This window comes from Prinia subflava, chromosome Z, assembly GCF_021018805.1.
Source record: "Prinia subflava isolate CZ2003 ecotype Zambia chromosome Z, Cam_Psub_1.2, whole genome shotgun sequence".
In the NCBI taxonomy this organism is placed as follows: domain Eukaryota; kingdom Metazoa; phylum Chordata; class Aves; order Passeriformes; family Cisticolidae; genus Prinia; species Prinia subflava.
Genome location: NC_086283.1, coordinates 66,346,441 through 66,364,890, shown reverse-complemented (window position 1 = coordinate 66,364,890; position 18,450 = coordinate 66,346,441). Strand labels below are relative to the sequence as shown.

The 18,450-nt window shown below is 35.3% G+C and overlaps 1 protein-coding gene across 7 annotated transcripts in view; it reads right to left on the bottom strand.

Annotated features, from left to right (window-relative positions):
* The window catches only part of KCNN2 (potassium calcium-activated channel subfamily N member 2), a 93,589-nt gene that overhangs the window by 18,083 nt on the left and 57,056 nt on the right, over positions 1–18,450 (bottom strand). For 5 of the 7 annotated variants that reach the window (XM_063423950.1, XM_063423949.1, XM_063423951.1 and 2 more), the window contains 2 exons: positions 17,724–17,762; positions 7,405–7,546 (listed from right to left, as the gene is read on the bottom strand). The exons of 1 other annotated variant lie outside the window; for it this stretch is intronic. In XM_063423950.1, the coding sequence (XP_063280020.1) occupies positions 7,405–7,546; positions 17,724–17,762 (181 nt within the window). The remainder of the gene's footprint in view (positions 1–7,404; positions 7,547–17,723; positions 17,763–18,450) is intronic. One more of the 7 variants, XM_063423948.1, reaches the window with a different exon arrangement.

The following is an 18,450-nucleotide window of genomic DNA, read 5'->3' as shown; positions in this document are numbered from 1 at the left end:
ACTGATCCTACATAATTCCTCCTTGTTGCCCATTCTATTTGCTCTATGGGAATGATAAACTGTTCAGTAATTTGGACAATATATTTCTATTCTCTTTTTACAACAATGGTATCAATAGGATCAGGAGTCCTGAGGGGCTACAGGAATATAAATAAAAATTAATAAAGCTGGGTAGGTCTGTATTAGCCAGTTATACTGTGCACATCATACTAGACCTGACTTTGTCTTTTTCTTCCTTGTCAAAGTTATTCATCAGTATGATTACTACAGACCAGCTGAGATGCCTTTTGCAGTCCAATTCTCTGTCCTATTCATTTATGCACCCTGAACTTTCTGCTGATATCAGCAGAATCACCAGACCACAGCTGACTAATTAAAAGTTACCACAGAGGGTTTTCCATAACAGTAAACCACAGCTCACATAGTCATGGCAGCTGAAGGGAAAAGGCTAGTGTTTCCCACAGCACACAGTGAAAATGTGGCTATGGAATCTAGATAAAGAACATGCCTTTACAACCACTCAGAAGTGCTAAGACTGAAGGCTCACACTGCATGTAAGACAGTGACTGTGAAACTGCAGGATTCAGGCTTCAAGTGCAGTTGAGCATGTACATCAAACATTCTCATCGAGGCCCAGTTTTATTGACAGTCAGAGAATTGCTTTCAACTCTTCCACCAGTGGTTTACGTAAGGCAAACACAGCTTAGCATGGCTGCATTTTCAGTTAGAACTGAAAGCAGCATTTGGTGTAGTAGAGAAACCCTGTAGTCCTTTAAGTAAATTCTTGTGGCATTGTCACTTGGTTCTTTTTCTTGATAAGGTTTCAAAATACCTTTACAAGACAACAGTGAACTGAGTCACTCCTGCAACTACCTGGAAGGTGCTATTGGTGAGAAGGGAGGCAACATTGTGTGTCAGAGTCTCTGTTGAAAATCACCTAGCATCTTTGGTTTACTGGACTGGAAGTGAAATGCAATCTTTAGTGGTGTAGGTGTCACAAAAATGTCCTGCTATACTTGCCTGTAGCTGAAAGAAGGCAGTTGCCACATTTCTTGCTCACTTCCCTTGGGATCCACTGAGGGAGAGAGAAGGTGCGCTTTGCAGACATATGGTTCTGGTGGGATATTTAGCTCTGCACCAGAAAAGGCACAACATTCCTCCTGCTGCTCTGTATAAAATGAAAATCCTGTAAGAATTTAAACAGGCATTTTGTTCATTTGGCTCTCTCAAAGGTGGACATACTTGACCACCAGGGAAGGGAGGAAAAAATGAAAAAAAAATGCTGTTTGAAGCAAAAAAAAAAAAAGCAAAACCAACCCTGTCCAAAACAAGTAAGACAGAGGCTAGGGAAATGGTGTTTTATAAATGTGGGTTTGCAGTTGTCACTGTTTACTGGGAGAGATGCGTAACCTTGAAAAACTGAAATAAAATGAGTAATAGGACAACAACTATGCTATCTCAGCCAAAAGTGTGATCTAAAATACCTTTGCATTATTCATACTTTCATATATTCAATATTTGCCTGGCTACTATTGTCTTCAGTGGAGTTTGTCTGCATTACATCCACAATTTCATTGCAACACTTAAACTTCTGATCTATATAAGAATGGATGAGCAGATTTGTTTGCTTCTAATTAGTCCATAAGGTTTTTAGCAATGCTGCAAAAATAAAAATTATTAAAACCATTAAATGTTATGTATAAATGTGAAATTGATTAATTGATTAATTGAAATTGATTGTCAAATATAAGAATGGGTAGTCATAAGTGAGGGTGAAGTAAACTTCTTGTGAAATGAAAGCTGTGTACTAGGAGAAACATCTGGGACAGCACAGGACATAATGTTTTATAACATGAAGACAATATCTCTTCTACAGGGGAACCTATAAATGACTGTAGTGTTAACTCAGGGAAGCTTGGCAATTGAATATGGCCAGTTGACTGGGTTTCTGGTAAACTGTCAGTGGTCATAACAGCTAAAACACCCCTGGAGAGTTTATCCCAAAATGCATAAAAAACTTTTTGCTGGGCAAGTGTTGAAGTCTGTTTTCATTAAATGAGCAGGCTTAATAGCCAATAAGGCTGAGGGGAAATATCCCTCTAACAATTCAGGATGAAAGCTACAAGTGATGTTCTTGTTTTTCACCTGTGTTGTAAATACAAAAATTTCATGAGAATGTGTGTAAAGGTATACAAAAACTGCTGTATTAAATCTAAGGTTATTGCAATGAAATTATATTTTCTCAGAACAAAGAAGTTTTGCTGCAAGAATCATCCAGCTCCAGTCACACCTATGTAAACAATGACAGCATGAGACAACTGCTTCTCATTCCAGCCAGGAACTAATTGCCTTTGAATTTACTGAAATGCATCCGTAATTAGACCTAACTGGGAAACAATTCCTGAGTCCTCGACACTTCAAAAACTTCTCTGCCCTAGTGGTAAAGACCTTCTAAAGAAGCTTTTTTCCCTTCATTTTTCTGGTTTTGAAAATGGTGAAATCATAAAGGATGTTGTTTACTTAAATGGAGTAGAGCCTGTGCCATTCTCTCACCTTTCAGATTACCGCCTTCTCAACCTCACTACTTAAGGGATCATGTTTTGAAGCTTCTCAACTTCATTTTGATAATTTATGATTCTTCAGCTATAAATTTCATTACAACAAGCCACAGACATAAAATAATCCCCAACTATCTTTACTCCCTACAGAAGTTTCCATTTTTGCAATTTGTTGTGCTGGAACAACAATAGTAGAGGAGCTGACAAATTTCTCAACAGCTCACCTTTTAACAGCTTTAACACTAAAAATGTAGGCATCATTAACTGTCTTCTCCATATAAAATTTCTGCTCAATACATTGTCTACTTAGGTTGTACTACGCTAGAAGGAACAAACTCAATGTGTTCTAAATCCTGATGTCACTTTATTACTGAATTATCAGAATTAACTGAGTTATACTCTAGCATATATCTGAGACATGGATCCAAGATGCTATCAAATCACACTAAAAGCTTTTCATATTTTCTGTACTCTCAGAGAAGTAAAAACCGAGCAGCATTCAAGATGTTTGAAATACCCTCTTATCCACAGAACCATTCACCACAGTGATCTAACTAGAATTGATCATACCTTTTCAGCTTTTACAGTGTACTTCAAAATATATTTCTGTGTTTTATAAATCATTACATTTCTCCGACACACTACACAATTAAACAATGTGAACAAAAGTTTTCATCAAATCATACAATGTTTTAGACATTATTATGCACATTAATTTATGACCTTTTTGTAAATTATACATAAAGTTCTACAAAATAATTTTCATATTTGCTCAAATCTGATGTTTACTTTATTTTTCTCTTTTTCAGGACTCATCCTAGAACATGTGCAGTCAAAGTTAATGCAGTTAGAATCTACTTGTTTTTCACCTCTCTTACAATCCAGCAACCATTACATTTCAATAATAATACAGTTCAGATTTTGCTACCAACAAAAAATAAGACAGTTAGAAACTGCTACTCTAAGTTCCGTGCTCCTCTGTAGATCTCTGTATCTGTTGGTAAGACTGGGCTGTCTACAATTTCCATTTGCACAAACATTAACATTAAGCCTTAGATGAAGAGTCCTCTGTTCTTACAGCAGAAAGACTTCATACTCATCACTTTTTTCATGATACATAGGAAAGAAACTGTGATTGTTTAGAAATAAATGCAGACTTCCAAAAGACATTAAAACCTTCAGCATGAGAAGTTTTAAAATGAGATCTCATTAATTTTTGATTCACCATTTGGAACTAATAAAAACTCTTGTCCCTAAAGCCAGATTGTACACAGTGACTGCATTGCAACTACTCTAATCAGAATTCTTCATCTACATGAGCAGTCTTCAAACACTGCAGCTAAAAGATGTCACTTAAAATTTTTGCAAGGGAAAACTCTAATCTTGTCCACAGCTACTGTATACATTTAAGAAACTTTCCTTATTTATTTGGTATTTTCATAGGCCTAACAATCTCTTTGAAGTTCATTTCAACAAGAGATGCACTTGAAGTGTAATTTCCACATTAGCAAAGCAGACACTTTGAAATAACATCTATTTAATTTAAAGCAAACTTCATCAACCTATACCAAACCAACTGTATCCTGTGACAGGACAATTGCAATTCATCCATTTTATTTGTAGCAAAATAGGTTTGGCCTACATGTCTGCTTCAAACTGTCGGTGGGTGGCTTTGCAGGAAGATTCTGCATCATAAACTTTGCATCATACAATAAAAGCACCACCTCACCACATAATGCTGGATGTAAAAGTAAAAATATCCTTTGTAAAATTTGTAATGGGTCCTTGTATTTGCAGTCAGAAGAACTGATTGCCATTGTTTTATCTTGTGCAATTGCAAATGTTCACAAAGGTCTGCAAAAGTTATCCATCTCACAGCCCATAATTATGCACCTTTCCCTATCTCCTTACCAATTTCTACTGACCTTCTTTAAATTTTTGCTAACTTCATTATTCTCCTTACAAAGCAAGGAAAATTTTGCTAACTACTCCAAGGCCCTAGCTGCAAAAAGCCATCAAGAAAGTGGAAGTGCTGCCTACACAAGCAGTTTCACTTAGAAACCATACAAGGAAAGTGTTCCACCTGTAGCTGAGATCACTTTGCTAATGAGCATCTGAGATACCTCCTTGGGTGGGAACTGACAACCAGGCATGGCATCTTCAGTATTATTTATTATCTTACTCTCAACAATTCTCAAGGCATTTTTCCTTTTGGTATAATATGAATATGTGTAAAGATTTTCCTATTTTTCAGCAGCGTGTATTTGTGGAGTTCAAAAGATGTCACTTGACATTAGTGACCCAAGACAGCAGTAGCTGCAATTTCAGTCATCAGCAAAACCTGGTGCCACCAGCAGACTGCACAAAATCCACTTCCCAGGCTGGAGTACAAGGCAGAGTTCAGCCTCAGCACTCCCATTTCCACTGCACAGAAGGCAATTCCTGAGGCTCCAGGGCTCTTCCTCCACAGGGATCAAGACATCAAAGGAGGCTTCCTTGGGCCACCAGGTCCACAAAGCCAATATTAATTCTTCAGTGGTATGTGTAACTACTCTTGTATTCACAAGTATTTCTATTTATTCCCCCTTCCATCCTTTTCAATAGGAACCTTACCCAAAAGCAAACACTCAGTGGTATTTGGCATTGATCACACTAATCCAATGCATTTGCTGCTTCTGATGCTAGTGAATTACACTTTACCTCTTAAAATCAAATATACACTTTTATTTTACTACATCCTTTCCACAATTGCCCTTCTGTGTCATTTAATTAGATCATCAACTGCTCCTATTGAAATAAAAATCACTAGGTCTGTTCTTTTACGATTTTATGTTTTCCACAACAAACATTAATTAGTTACTATACAAGTTTCAGAAGAGTAATTGGTTTAAAAGAACGATATTCAAGACCTGTAAGCTTTTTGGTATTGCAGGTTAGGCTAGAAGAGAGTTTGTTATTATATTTAATATGCCATACCTCACATTACTCAGGTTCTTTATAAACACAAACCAAACCAAAACAAAACACAAGACTCAAAATACCCAGAGTAATTCCAGCATCTGACTTTTTCTCATTGCTCCATATATTTTTTTCCTCAAAGATTACTTTAATATAATTAATGGTGAGGCTTTCACTACTGTTTTACCTATCATAATGCAGCAGCTTCTTGTCTTGGTTTTTTGTGTTAAAAATGCTTTCTGTCTCTGAAGGTGTTTATCCCAAATTCATTACCATGACATCCTGATTGGAGCCTTTGTTCTTCCAAAGTAGCTGCAGAACTTACAATCACTAAAAAACCCAATCAGAGATATGAAGCTATCATCCACACATTTTACAAGTCTACGAGCTGTGAAAAAGAGATGCCAATGTGTAAAAACAGTATGTATAAATCCACACTTGAGTTTTTCATGGAAGCAGTGGAAGTCACTTTATATGAGGGTTCTGCCCTCATTCAGCAATCTCTGCACTGCAAGGTGGCAATAGACACTGCTTCTCCATCCCTTTTCCTAGTGAATTTATGACCACACTTCATTCTCTCTGGCACCAATATCAAGCACAGAAAAAGCAAAGGCAAATACCCCAGAAGATGGCAGAATTGAGCTCAGCAAACAGCCTTTAAAATAGCCCTCTGATCCATTCCTCTGCTTTTAGCCTGTACTTTTCAACTTCACTGTAAACTCTGTATTAAAGGAGATATGCATTTACCACCTTTTGTAAAATATACTGGAAATCGTTATCAATCTTTAACAAGGAAGGTCAATAAACTGAAACCTATAAGGTTTGTTTTTTTGTTTTTTTTTTTAAATTTGACGCATTTGTAAAAATATCCTCAAACATTAAAAAAATACCATTTTTACTCTCTGGCCATACACTTATTATAAACAAATATTCTATCAACCTATCTGCTCAAGAGGGGCAACACTTAGATACCATTTGCTTTCAGCCATAACCCCAATACAGCTGTTTTAACAGAGGTGGATATTGGAACTGCATTACTTACAATGGCAAAAATTCAGAAGCAAGAACTTATTGTTCAGTACATATATGGCAATCATTCAGCCTTTCTCATTCACAGGGACATTTACACAGTTTTTACAAGTAAGAGTGGCAGAGTCCAGAATTAGTTTACATCTAATTTACTGTAGATACATGTAAATTTTCCTGGCACTACAATACGTTGACTTACTCCCTGCCCAACTTCGACCAAATGGTGCAGTACAAAAAAGTAAAACCAGACATTAAATACACTTTATAAATATATACTAAGCATGCAGACCTAACAATTGCCTCATGGTATCAATAGTAGCAAAAACTCTTACTGTGCAAATTGCACAACATAATTCCACTTAAAGCAATGGACTGCTATGAATAATATGTTGTAAGACTTACAAGAAATAGAGTGGAATACTATGATCAAACAAAGACTTTTAAGAGTTTAGCCACCATTACGTCCCTTTGTGATTAATTTTAAGAAACAAAAGCCAGAACCGAAGATCCATTGTTAGTACCGGTCCAATTACACATGTCCAAAGATGATCAAGATGATATGATACCTTAACATTTAATGAAAGACTTCACTGAGATTTCTGAAGCTATGAATTATGTAAGGATGAAATTTGTTCCTCTGTATTTCATTACACTGCTTCTAAATTTTTGTGTACAGAAGAAAATTCCACTTCATTAACAGGAATGAAGGACTATGGGAATGGTCTGATTAAGTATACACTCTACAAGACAGCAGATAAATATTTTTTTATGACTACCAAAAGTTTTAAGCTTAATTTCAAATTATTTAACATTTACATTAGTAAATGTAATCTCATATCTAATTATCAAACTCACTCACCATGATTCCAGTAAGTAAACAGACCCCTTTTCCACAGTATGTATTTGGTACCATATCCCCATATCCAATGGATAGAAAAGTTATTGAAATCAACCACATTGCTCCAAGGAAGTTGCTAGTAACATCCTGTTGGTCATGGTATCTAGAAAGAAGAAGAAAATTTCTTTATCATGAAAACATTTGTTAAACTATTCTGCTCTCAGACAAAATGCATTAACTGGTCATATAACCATATTGTATACAATGTCATTTTAAAAGCAGCTGTAAGGAATTAAATATAAATCAAATACAATTACATCACCAGTAATGAATCAGAAGGTATAAAAATAGTGCCAGTAGTAGAAATGGTTCATAATTCAGTATTTGGTTTTTATTGTAAGGTAGCAGAAATCTCTTTTTTTTTTAACAGAATCTCTTCAGCAGAGGTGCAAGTCCTGTTAATACTCTGCAGTAGCATAAGACACCAGTCCATAGTTGCTGCAATCTGAGGCAAATACGAGTCAGAAAAGGTGCACAACCAGACAGCAGAGTACATCTTCATCTCCCCGTCCTAAATGTAAGTCTGTGATCATAAATCTAATCCTGAGCTAACACATAAATGCTGACTCAGACAACCTATGGGTTTCCCTCTCCTTCTACAAGCTCAAGGTAAAAAAAAAAAAAAAAGTATGCAGTTGTATTTATCACCATCAAAAGATGTGTACCTTAAATACAGCAAAACCTCCCTTTGGTGTTAAGTCAGCTGTTATGTGAAATTTCATGATGTGCCATTTCTTGACTTAGTTTCAATATTATAGTAGAATATTTTTCATTTTTCCCTTCCAAAAACCCCTGAGTTAGACTAATAATGTTGTCTTCACATGACATTTATACCTAATAGAAGGTGAAAACTCATTTTAGGTTTAATAACCTGTTGTCACCACTCACTCTGTGGTGGGGAAAAAATGCCTAATAGCATAAAGTAGCTGGAGTTTTGGTCACTGGACAGAGCAGCTCTGCCACAGCGACTATCTGCAGCAGCCACTGCAGAGTCAAGGTTGTAATCACCCCTGCAGCTGCTGTGAAGCCTCAGGTTAACTAAATGCTATTAGATTCCCCAAGGTTATTATTTTAGCCAGTCTCTAAATCTGTATCTCACAGGGGGTCACAAAGGGCCATTTATTTAATTAGTTCACAAATCCATAAACAACCTGCTTCCCACAACTGAAATAACTGCTTCTGTTTCCTTCCTTTCCAGACCACAGTCTCCATGACAGACCAAGAATGCAGAGCAAGTACACAGGCTCTCCCAAGAAATTCCCTATTCTCACACTTGTAAGATATGCACCACAAATATCTGTAAAATACTATCTTCAAAGTTCCTATGTTCTGATGATTACAACAACATAGAAGCGCTTTGACTGCCAGAGACCACAGCAATCACCCCAATCAAAGTCTGTTCCACACTTTGCCTGCACCTTCCTCTCCTGATGTCAGCATTGTGTCTCACATACTTTATACAAGTTTTTCTGCTTTGCCTAGAACAAAACCTAGAACAATGTAGTACAAGCACATATTTAGAGGTTCTAAAGACATAAACAATGATAACCAGAATAGCAAGAAGAGTTAAAAAAGAGCAGCAGACTTAACTCATGACCACAAAGCTTTACATATAGCAAAACACAAACTGACATCAGGTTTTTTTTCTAGACTGCACTAAAAGTTATGGATTTTAGCCCCCACTTAACAACATAGCAAGTAACAGCTGTAATATGTAATATGGATGCAGAGAGAGAAACACATCTGTCCCATAATAATAAATAATATGGATGCAGAGAGAGAAACACAGCTGTCCCATCCAGGAGGCAAGAAGAAAGCCTATGTACCTATCATGCTAATCCCTACAGAGTATTAAGTAAGAGATATGATCCATAGGGTCTGGATGAGCTTCACAGAAGGGTACTAAAGCCACAGTACATTCTAAGGCTGGCAACTCAGGTAAATATTAATAAATGCTCACATAAATATTTGTAACACATTTCTTTAATGCCTCTCTTTAGATTTTGAATCTGGTCATTTCCATGCTTCCTGTGACTGAAAACGGAACTTTCAAAGACAACTCACTAAGTTCCATAAGTAAATAAATAACCCATAAGGAATGTCGAAACCACTTCCTTAAGTCTTAAATGGCATGAGGAAGAGATAATGGGAGTGTTTATCCACTTATCCTCCTTTACCCATGTCAGAAAACATACAAGCCAACCTACACATAGGTTCTTTAAAAAAGGAGTTTTTCTTGGAGAGGTTTCACTGGAGATATGGAGACAAGTAAGGTTCCCAAGATGAACTATTCACTAAAGCCATCTACATCAGTATTTGTTAGCACAATTTGAGGATCTGTTTAAATATTTCCATGTTGTTAGCTCAGGTCTCCTGGATTTCCTACTCGGAGTATTTCACCCAGTTATGATTTTAAGGCTATAGTTCAGCAATAAATGTTGCATGCTTGATTTAAAAAGCATCACCAGTACTTATGAATGAATTTATTGTGACTAAGAAAAAAAGGCTATTTCGTGACTCCCTACAGCTGCAACTACTCAAGCACAGTAAAGCATGCAAATTACATAATTTGCTAAATTTAATATTTAAAAGAAAACAAAAACCTTTTTCTCTTGCAACCGTACATGGAAAGTTGAAGGGCTGACTTCTCAAGTTAAAAATCTCAAGTAAAATTGAGACCATATAAACGGGTACCACACTCATGATAATCTTATCATTTCTTTGCGATATTTTTAAGATGGTTTAATCTTGTCTCATATTTTTTGTAACCTCACTTAATTTTTTTGAATCTCTGTGTTTAGCAGTTCATTCACTTATCTGGATTTGGATTTTCATAAGATTACAGTTGTGGCAGTATAGATTTCCAAGTACTTTACTGTAAAGTCACTAGGTACCCACTATCACTTGAGATGCAAGCCTGAACTTGCAAAGCCTGGAGAGTCTTCTGCTACCCTGTGTCCACAATCAGGTAAAAAATTATTACACCTGTATCAAATCAGGTAAAGCAGTATCTTAAGAAAGTAGTAGTGCAGAATCTTACTCCTACAGTCATGGAAATGGCTAAAAACTAACACTAGAGGCATTTAAATTGTTTTGTTTAGAGGAGGGGGGAAAAAATCAACCCCCTCCCTTTGGACTTGTTTTCAAAGTTATCCAAGTATCAAAGACTGAACCTCTCTATTTATGCCAGGAATAACAACATGGACACAGTAGAGGTTAAACTTTCTCATGTTTTTCTGTAAGTTGCAGCTTTAATGTACGGCACCAGAAGTCACCAGAAGACCTCATAAAAGCCATTCCTACAACTGTATCTTTCACTTCACTACTGAGATTATCCCAAATAGAGCCAATTCCAGTGGACATTATAGAGAGAAAAAATGCCAACCACACCAGCACTGGAGCAGAGCTGTCTCACTCACTGTCAGTCATCATAAGCCACTACATACATCTCCTCATTCCAGCTGGACTGTGAAAAGACAGTTTGGATGTGACACATTCCAATATTCAACTGTAGTTTTCCTAAAGTATCCATTCACTTTATATCGAGACTTCTGAAATCCAACAGGAAAACACTTTACCATGAAAAGCTAGGAAACTTGAAAGCTCAGAATTAAAGAAAAGGAAACAAAGATTTCCTTTCAGTGACAAGTTTCACACAAAGCAGAATCTTGTCATTACCATCCAAATTCCAAAACAGAAGATTTGTTGTCATTAATTCTTATTTATATAAAGGTTTTTATTTTATATATATATATATATTTTTTAATTAGTCCCCACAAATATATTCATGTAAATATCTAAAGCCCATTGTTCTTAATCAATAAAAGCTTGCATAAGAAAGATAGTGCATCACTTGAAGATAAGAACTAGTATGTAACTGTATTAAAACTAGTTTTTAACTGCATTAAAACTGCATCTATATACAGTTTGATTTTCTTGATTACACCCAGCCTCACACAGCCGCAGAATAAAGGGTCATTTAGAAAAGCTATGTATTCCAGCAGTGTACAAAAACCATTGGCTGAAGTCAGACAGGCGTAAGAATTATTTATCACACTTCTTTTCTAATACGGGACATGCCAGCAGGCAGGCAGTGCTGCAGCTGGAACACACAATAGTGTGTGTATTATAGGCAATCATCATCCTGTGAAACATCACCATCCAGTTCTCACCAATCAGCATATATAAGTCTTGACATGACTCTAATTTAAACCAAAAATAGCTGAATGATTATATTTGTGAAAAAATAGCATGGCTCAATTCCTTCTCAAGCCAAAATTACTGGGAGTTTTACAACTCATCTCAGAAAAATATAAATATATTCCTCAGGCGACAATACTTAAGTGGCTTTGTTTGTCAAAGGAATATTTCAAATTCTTTATCAAACAGCAGTCTCCTTCTTCTGCTCTCGCTGTAGGTGTCATGATTGTCAGTACTGCTTCCTTTCCCTGTTTGTATGTGATGAGGTTTCATTTAATTGGTCAAACATATGCTTTTTAGCTGCGCATAATTATCACACATTCATATCTGGACATCTAAGAAACATTCATCTTTAAAAGAGATTAATAAGAAGTAATCAAGTATAACATTAAGCTTGACCACTGATGCATTCATTCATGCTCAGCAGTTTCAATTCAATTGCTCTTGCCTCCATGAACAGCCTCTGTAAACTTTGCTGTCTTTGGTTTTGCCTTCTTGAACAAGTCAACAAAAGTACTAAAAATAATTGAAAAGATGATCATTTCTGTAAGGAAGAAAATGGACTGCTTTTACCATAATCATGAAGAAAGTCCTGGCAATGACAATTCCGACTGAGTTTTTTCTTGTCAAATCTTCAAAACTCAAACTCTTTTAGACTATTAACAGCTGGAAACAGGCTTATCCCATTAAATCAGAAACATGTCAAGGCTCTGTTGAGCCTTGATGGATCTAACCAGCTATTGAAGCTCCTCTACAGTATCAGATCATTCTGTTACTAACTGCCTTTTTAGTTTTAGTTAGATGGTTAGTACTGGCAGCATTTTATCTGTGATGAGAAGAGAGATGCCTTTGTATTCCTTCTCTCTTCCTTCTGTTTAAAAGAAAGGAAAAAAGAAATCCATAGCGGCAGATAGAAGGAACAATGGGGCAGACTCCAAATATGATGGAGTCAAAGGTCAAAGTCAATTGCCTGGCTTGATTTTGGAAAAATGTATACCGCTCCTTATTTCTCCTTATCTTTTTGATGTCCCCCAAATATTTATGAAGAGCAACAAAAATGTTCTTGTCACAATAAATGCTTAATGCAAGTACAAAACGCCACAACAAATACCTGCATTTCAAACAGACTGACTCACAACAGTAGCAGCTACGAGCCCAATCAAAAGTAATGGGTAAGAGTCAGCTGACTGGATTGCTTCTACCACAGCCAAAAATGTTCATGATTTTTCTGCTAAGAGCATCTTTAGGCTATTTACAGAAAGCTAATAAAACCAAGAAATGTGAAGTATTCTATGTAATTAGCATAAGTTATTATGCTGGCTAAGATGAATGAAAAATACAATCTAAAAGAAAACAAAAGGACAGGAGAGAAAAAACAACACAAAACCAGACAGGTGAGATAGTATATTTTAAGAAAATTTATCATTATTTTTCAAGATAAATTATGGTTTAAATATAAGGGTGAAGACATAAAATTGCTGTCAGATACACACCCATCAATGTTTGAGTAACAGATAACCCACCAGTACAGAAACAAGAATTAACTGCCATTTTTTACTAAGGGTGCCAAGCTTTTATTTGTCTTACACTGGTAGAGGCTTTGTCTTCAATGGTGCTGTTGAGAGCTGATGCTGTGCTAAGTCAATGTATCTGTCTGCAGCTGTAGTAGATGGGAAGATTTTCCATTTTTGCAAAACAACCCATTCAGTTACAAGCAAAAAAAGTTCTTAAAAAAAAGCTTCTTAAAAGTATGTGACTTTTTTCTTTTTCTAACTTGCTTTCAATAAAAGCGTTGAGAATGTTAAGAATAATCTATTGAATCAATTCTGTAAGTGTTGGGAAATTGGGAAAGCTTTAAATTTGTGACAGATAGCAATCCATGAGAAAGAATAGAAGATAGGAGAGCTCAGTATCAATGTATCAAAAAGTAATCCTGCAAATAAAGTTCTAACTATTGCTTCAGAAGGTCTTGACTATATGAAAACAATAATGTTTCTTATCAAAGTTTTCAGCGAGTTTAAGGAGAATTTTTTTCTTGCCTCAATTAAGAAACACACCCACCTCTCCTCAAGCCCCAGTTTTGGTACCTATCCCCCAGTATAGGCGTATTCTTACTCCCACTGTGTTCTTTTCAGAAGTTTCAAGCTATTTTGTTCCTGCAGTGGCATAACTGAAGTTGTGACTTGTTGTGACTCAGCAGAATAATGAATATTCCTAAAGCTCTTGGAAAGCTGTACAAAAAGTCCTAAACAAACCCTTAACTCCTAGAGACCTGAATTACCTTTGCCTACAGATGCATTTTTTAAACATATAATCTGACTGTTTTGAAGAACAATCGGGTCCGCTGTGCCTAAACATGGCTCATTTTAATAAAGTTAAATGTGCACAACAGAACAGAAAGTAAGGCATGTAGGAATACCTTTGTGTCTCTCAGAGCCGAAAGCTGGTACTACCAGTAGCAGCTGCCACAAAGGCTCCATGACTGATTCTTCTAATTTCAAAAAACTTACTTTAATTATTCTTTGTACAAAATTCTGCTTAATCTTAAGTATTTGGACTAACACATTTTATTATGTTCAGACTGCCTTCCTTCAGAAAGATCCATCTTCCTGTTCTAGAGCAGGCTCAGGAATTCAGCTTTTCTCAGCTCGGTTTCTTTACATTTGATAATATTCTGCCACAAATAAAAAGGGTTTGCATGTTTCAAAGGACTGCCTTTAGGTTTCTAAAACTCAAATCTCTAGCCTTTCCCAGTTCCTGTATACACACCCAGACTCTGCAGAATATGCTTCATATGCATATGAAGCATATGCTTTATGTAGAAGCATGCTTCATATAGCTCAAGCTTTAAGAGGCAAAGTCAGGCTCTAATGGTTGGTATTACTTGCTGGATCAGAATTAGCAATCAGCACCAAAACAGTATGGTATGAATAAGTATCCTTATTCATGGACTCTGGCACATGTATTACAGTGTGCTTCACATCCATGATCATAGTCACTTTTTGGTCTTCACAAAAAACACACTAGTATCTTCTGCAATGCAAAGCACAACTGGTGAAGCATAAAATACATTATTGGCATAGTATTTTTGGCCTCACTTTCTTGGAAATGAAATATCACATTTTAATTTTTCATAGCTCTCTGACAGCCTCTTTGGATGAAGCTAAGATTTTTTGTTACAGCTGATGACTATTTAAGTGGCCTTCACATTCCGAGCTTTCAGCTCCCAACTTCACTGTTTGATTAGCCTGTATGCCCAAAGCTCTGGGTAGAACCCAATGAACTCAAAGTCCTCTGCAATGACACGTGTGTTTAAAAATAATTCTCCTAAATTAGACATTAAAAAATTGCATAACACCGAAATTCTTCATTTTGCCAAAAATAGTGGCATATCCCAAAGAAGCAAAATAGCCTCATAAATGCATCAATATCCATGAAGCAACATGGAAAATATTCTTAGTGAACAAGCAATATGTCAGGTTTTCCACAAAGCATAGGAAAAATTAGTAGTCGATATCCTTTTGTTACTTTAGTAACTTAGTGAGAAGAGCACTGACCATGGGCAGTGAACTTGTTATCAGGCTCTTCTTAAACATAAAGCTGGTTTACACCAGCACCTTCACATCAGTGCTCTACCTGCAAGGATACAGCCTGTCAAAGTGTCTAACAACATGTTTTTGAAGCTATTTGCATTTAAAATGAAATTAAAAATGACTCTTTAATCCAGTGGAGAGACATACTGTCTGAAAAGCCTAAAACAGAAGCTGAAAAAAGGAATATGTCGGTTAAAATCCTTGACAAGCTGCACTTTGAGTAAATAAGAACTCTGCTTTGAAAGCAAAATTCAACAAGTAATCCAGAAAGGACAGTGACTGCAAACACATTGACTATTAGAAATAAAATCTGAAATATCCAAGAGCTGCTTCTTCTGTAGTTCTGTAGATTATCAGAAGTCGTTCTGTAAAATAAGCTACTATAAATATGCAGTTAATATGATATTAAAATTCATGAAAACAAAAAAAGGAAAGAAGAGACATAAGCAAGCTTGAGAGAGAACTCCTATTTTTCTGAATTTTAAATCTTATTTTAAAAGATATGCATGCGTATTTCCTTACAGCTGTATAGTTTGCACAGTCTAATCATTAAAATTTGTCAATACAATAAGAAGGAATTTTATTTTTTAAGTTTGTTTTAATTTTTTGAGGTCTGCAAAAGCACTGGCTAAATCTGTGTTATGACAGAAATACGAATCATTGAAAATCAAAGAGTTTCTTAATGAGATCTACTGTGAATCGTTTATTATATTCACTGGCAACTAATCCTAACCCTTCTAAAATTTTCCCTTATCTTGCATTTTGCATTTCCTCTGGAGATATCCTGTTATTATTTTATACCTAAGCCCCTCTCAGAAGGAGGAAATATTTTTTTTTAATTGAGCTTATCAAAATCAACTGACATCTAAAGATTTTGAATTAGTTTGCTGAAGAATAACTTTGAAAATAGAAGGTTTAGTAAATAGAAATAGAATGAATCGCTACACACTTTAAAGGAAACATACCTTTTTTTTTTCTGACATAAAACAGGAGAACTAGGTAAAAGTTGCCTTTTATGGGGGGAGAAAACAGGATGAGGTGAAATTATATAGCAAAGATAATGCTGAATTCAAAAAGACTTTCTGACAAACAGAGCACTCTGAAGGCATTTTTCTCTAATGGAACTAATTAATCATCAAAATTTACTAGTTCTGTAGCTGATTGCCTTCTATAAAAATGAATGAAGTACAAGCTCACGGTCATAAAGCCTGCTGGTTTGCGATTTTTTGTCTAAATATCTTTTGCATATCAACAATTTTAGCAACATATGCAATTTTCTAATGTAATGGACATTGGGAACAGATGATTAAAATAAAACAAAATAATGCAAAATAAAACAAAATAAAATAAAATAATAAAATAAAATTTAAAATTAAATTTAATTTAATTTAATTTAAAATAAAATTAAAAATAAAATAAAATAAAATAAAATAAAATAAAATAAAATAAAATAAAATAAAATAAAATAAAATAAAATAAAATAAAATAAAATGCCAATTCCCTTTCCTTTAGAACTGAAACAGAATATTGGATTCATCAAAATGTATGTTCTGGATAAATTGGAGAATAAAACTGGTTTTAATATGACAGCACCTCACAAGTAAACATTTTTTAAAATCTTTAAAAATTCTAGACAGAATTTACTTAGTTTGGATCAAAGCAGAAGCCTTCAGTCAGTGTAAGTTCCATTGAGTTCCTCAGAACTGGGGACTAGTTTAACACTCTGAATCAGGAACACTGCTACAGCTATATGCTTTACTAAAACCTGCAAAATTGAACTTATTGTTGATTATATTTTAATTTCTTTTATAAAAAGGAATGACTGTTTTTACAGTTTAGCTTCTGTAAGTCACTGCTTGAAATGAAACAGATTTACTAAATATTTCTGAAGACAATTCCAAATCCAAAGTCTGTGTACTTTTGAGAGTCAGCTGAAAGTTGTACTGGATCTCACTAACAGTTCTTTAGTGAAGTACTGGGGACTAGATTTAATGTTCTGAAGTACATACAGTATAAAAACATAACTATGAATTGTTGTATGGAAAAAGAAACAAAGAAAGCACTTGTAACAAATATTTTTCACTTACTTTTTATGTATGAAACTTTAGCATGAGATTGTTGATATTTAAGAAAAAAGGGGTCTCCCTTTTGAAATTTCGTTCTCTTAGTCAAACCAATCAGAAGGCTAGGAAAGTACTTCGGAGCAAATTTTTGTGATTAGTGTAGAGATGTTCATTTACAGAGATTGAGAAAGGTTATTCACATAGAAGACACCCTTGTGACTCTGTTACCGTATGTCTTCCAGCAGAGTGAGTTTACACGGACCAGCTATGGGATTGAATTCTGCCACAAGAGCCTCAAGGCAAAAGCAAGTTGAGAGAATACCATAATTTCAGACAGGCTAGAAAAAATGCGATAGAGCTACATGTAGTACTTTACTCTGGCGATGGTAATAAAGGAACATCATCCTCATTTGCTTATACAGACCTCTGCAGTGTCACATTTGGAGACAGATGTGTTGCCCACCTAAATGCAACCAAAAAGAAAAGGCTTAAGAGACCTTCACCATGATATGTTAAATACGCTAGATGCAATTATGGTTTTCTTTGCTCTGTTTTAGACCTTGGCATGTTGTCACCAAATTCTGCTATACTGACAATGTGAGATTATATTAAGTCTGAATCTTGTACTTTTCTCCCTGCTTTTCTCATTAAAAAAGTAAAATCTGACTTTTTGCTTGTCAGGCAAAAAAAAACCCTTGCATTTTCAGTTTGTTTGCCATTTGCTTTCAGGACAGAATAACTTTTGTAGGGATCATCCTAATGACAAACATTTACTAAAAACAAAGGATCTTGCATTATTTTCTCTAAAGACTATGAACATGACAAAATACTTTCTATGGATTTTATTTTTACCAAAACCATTTTGTTACCTGATATCTTAGCCTTCATTGAAGACCTTTTCGAATGCAAGACTGCATTTTAACTGCTTTCAATGAATTGCTAAAGAAATAATGCAATTCTGTGCTCTGAAGGAACTTGAGCAGATGACAGTTATAGAAAAAAACACATATTTTCACTCTGTTTTTAATTGAGGGGAGTACTCTGGATGGTGTGGCAACAGAACTTACCTTTTGCACTATCTACACTTGAAGCATGTGTCTCAGAGTTTATATGTAGAACATGTTGGAAGAGTCCTTTAATAAACCAGAAGT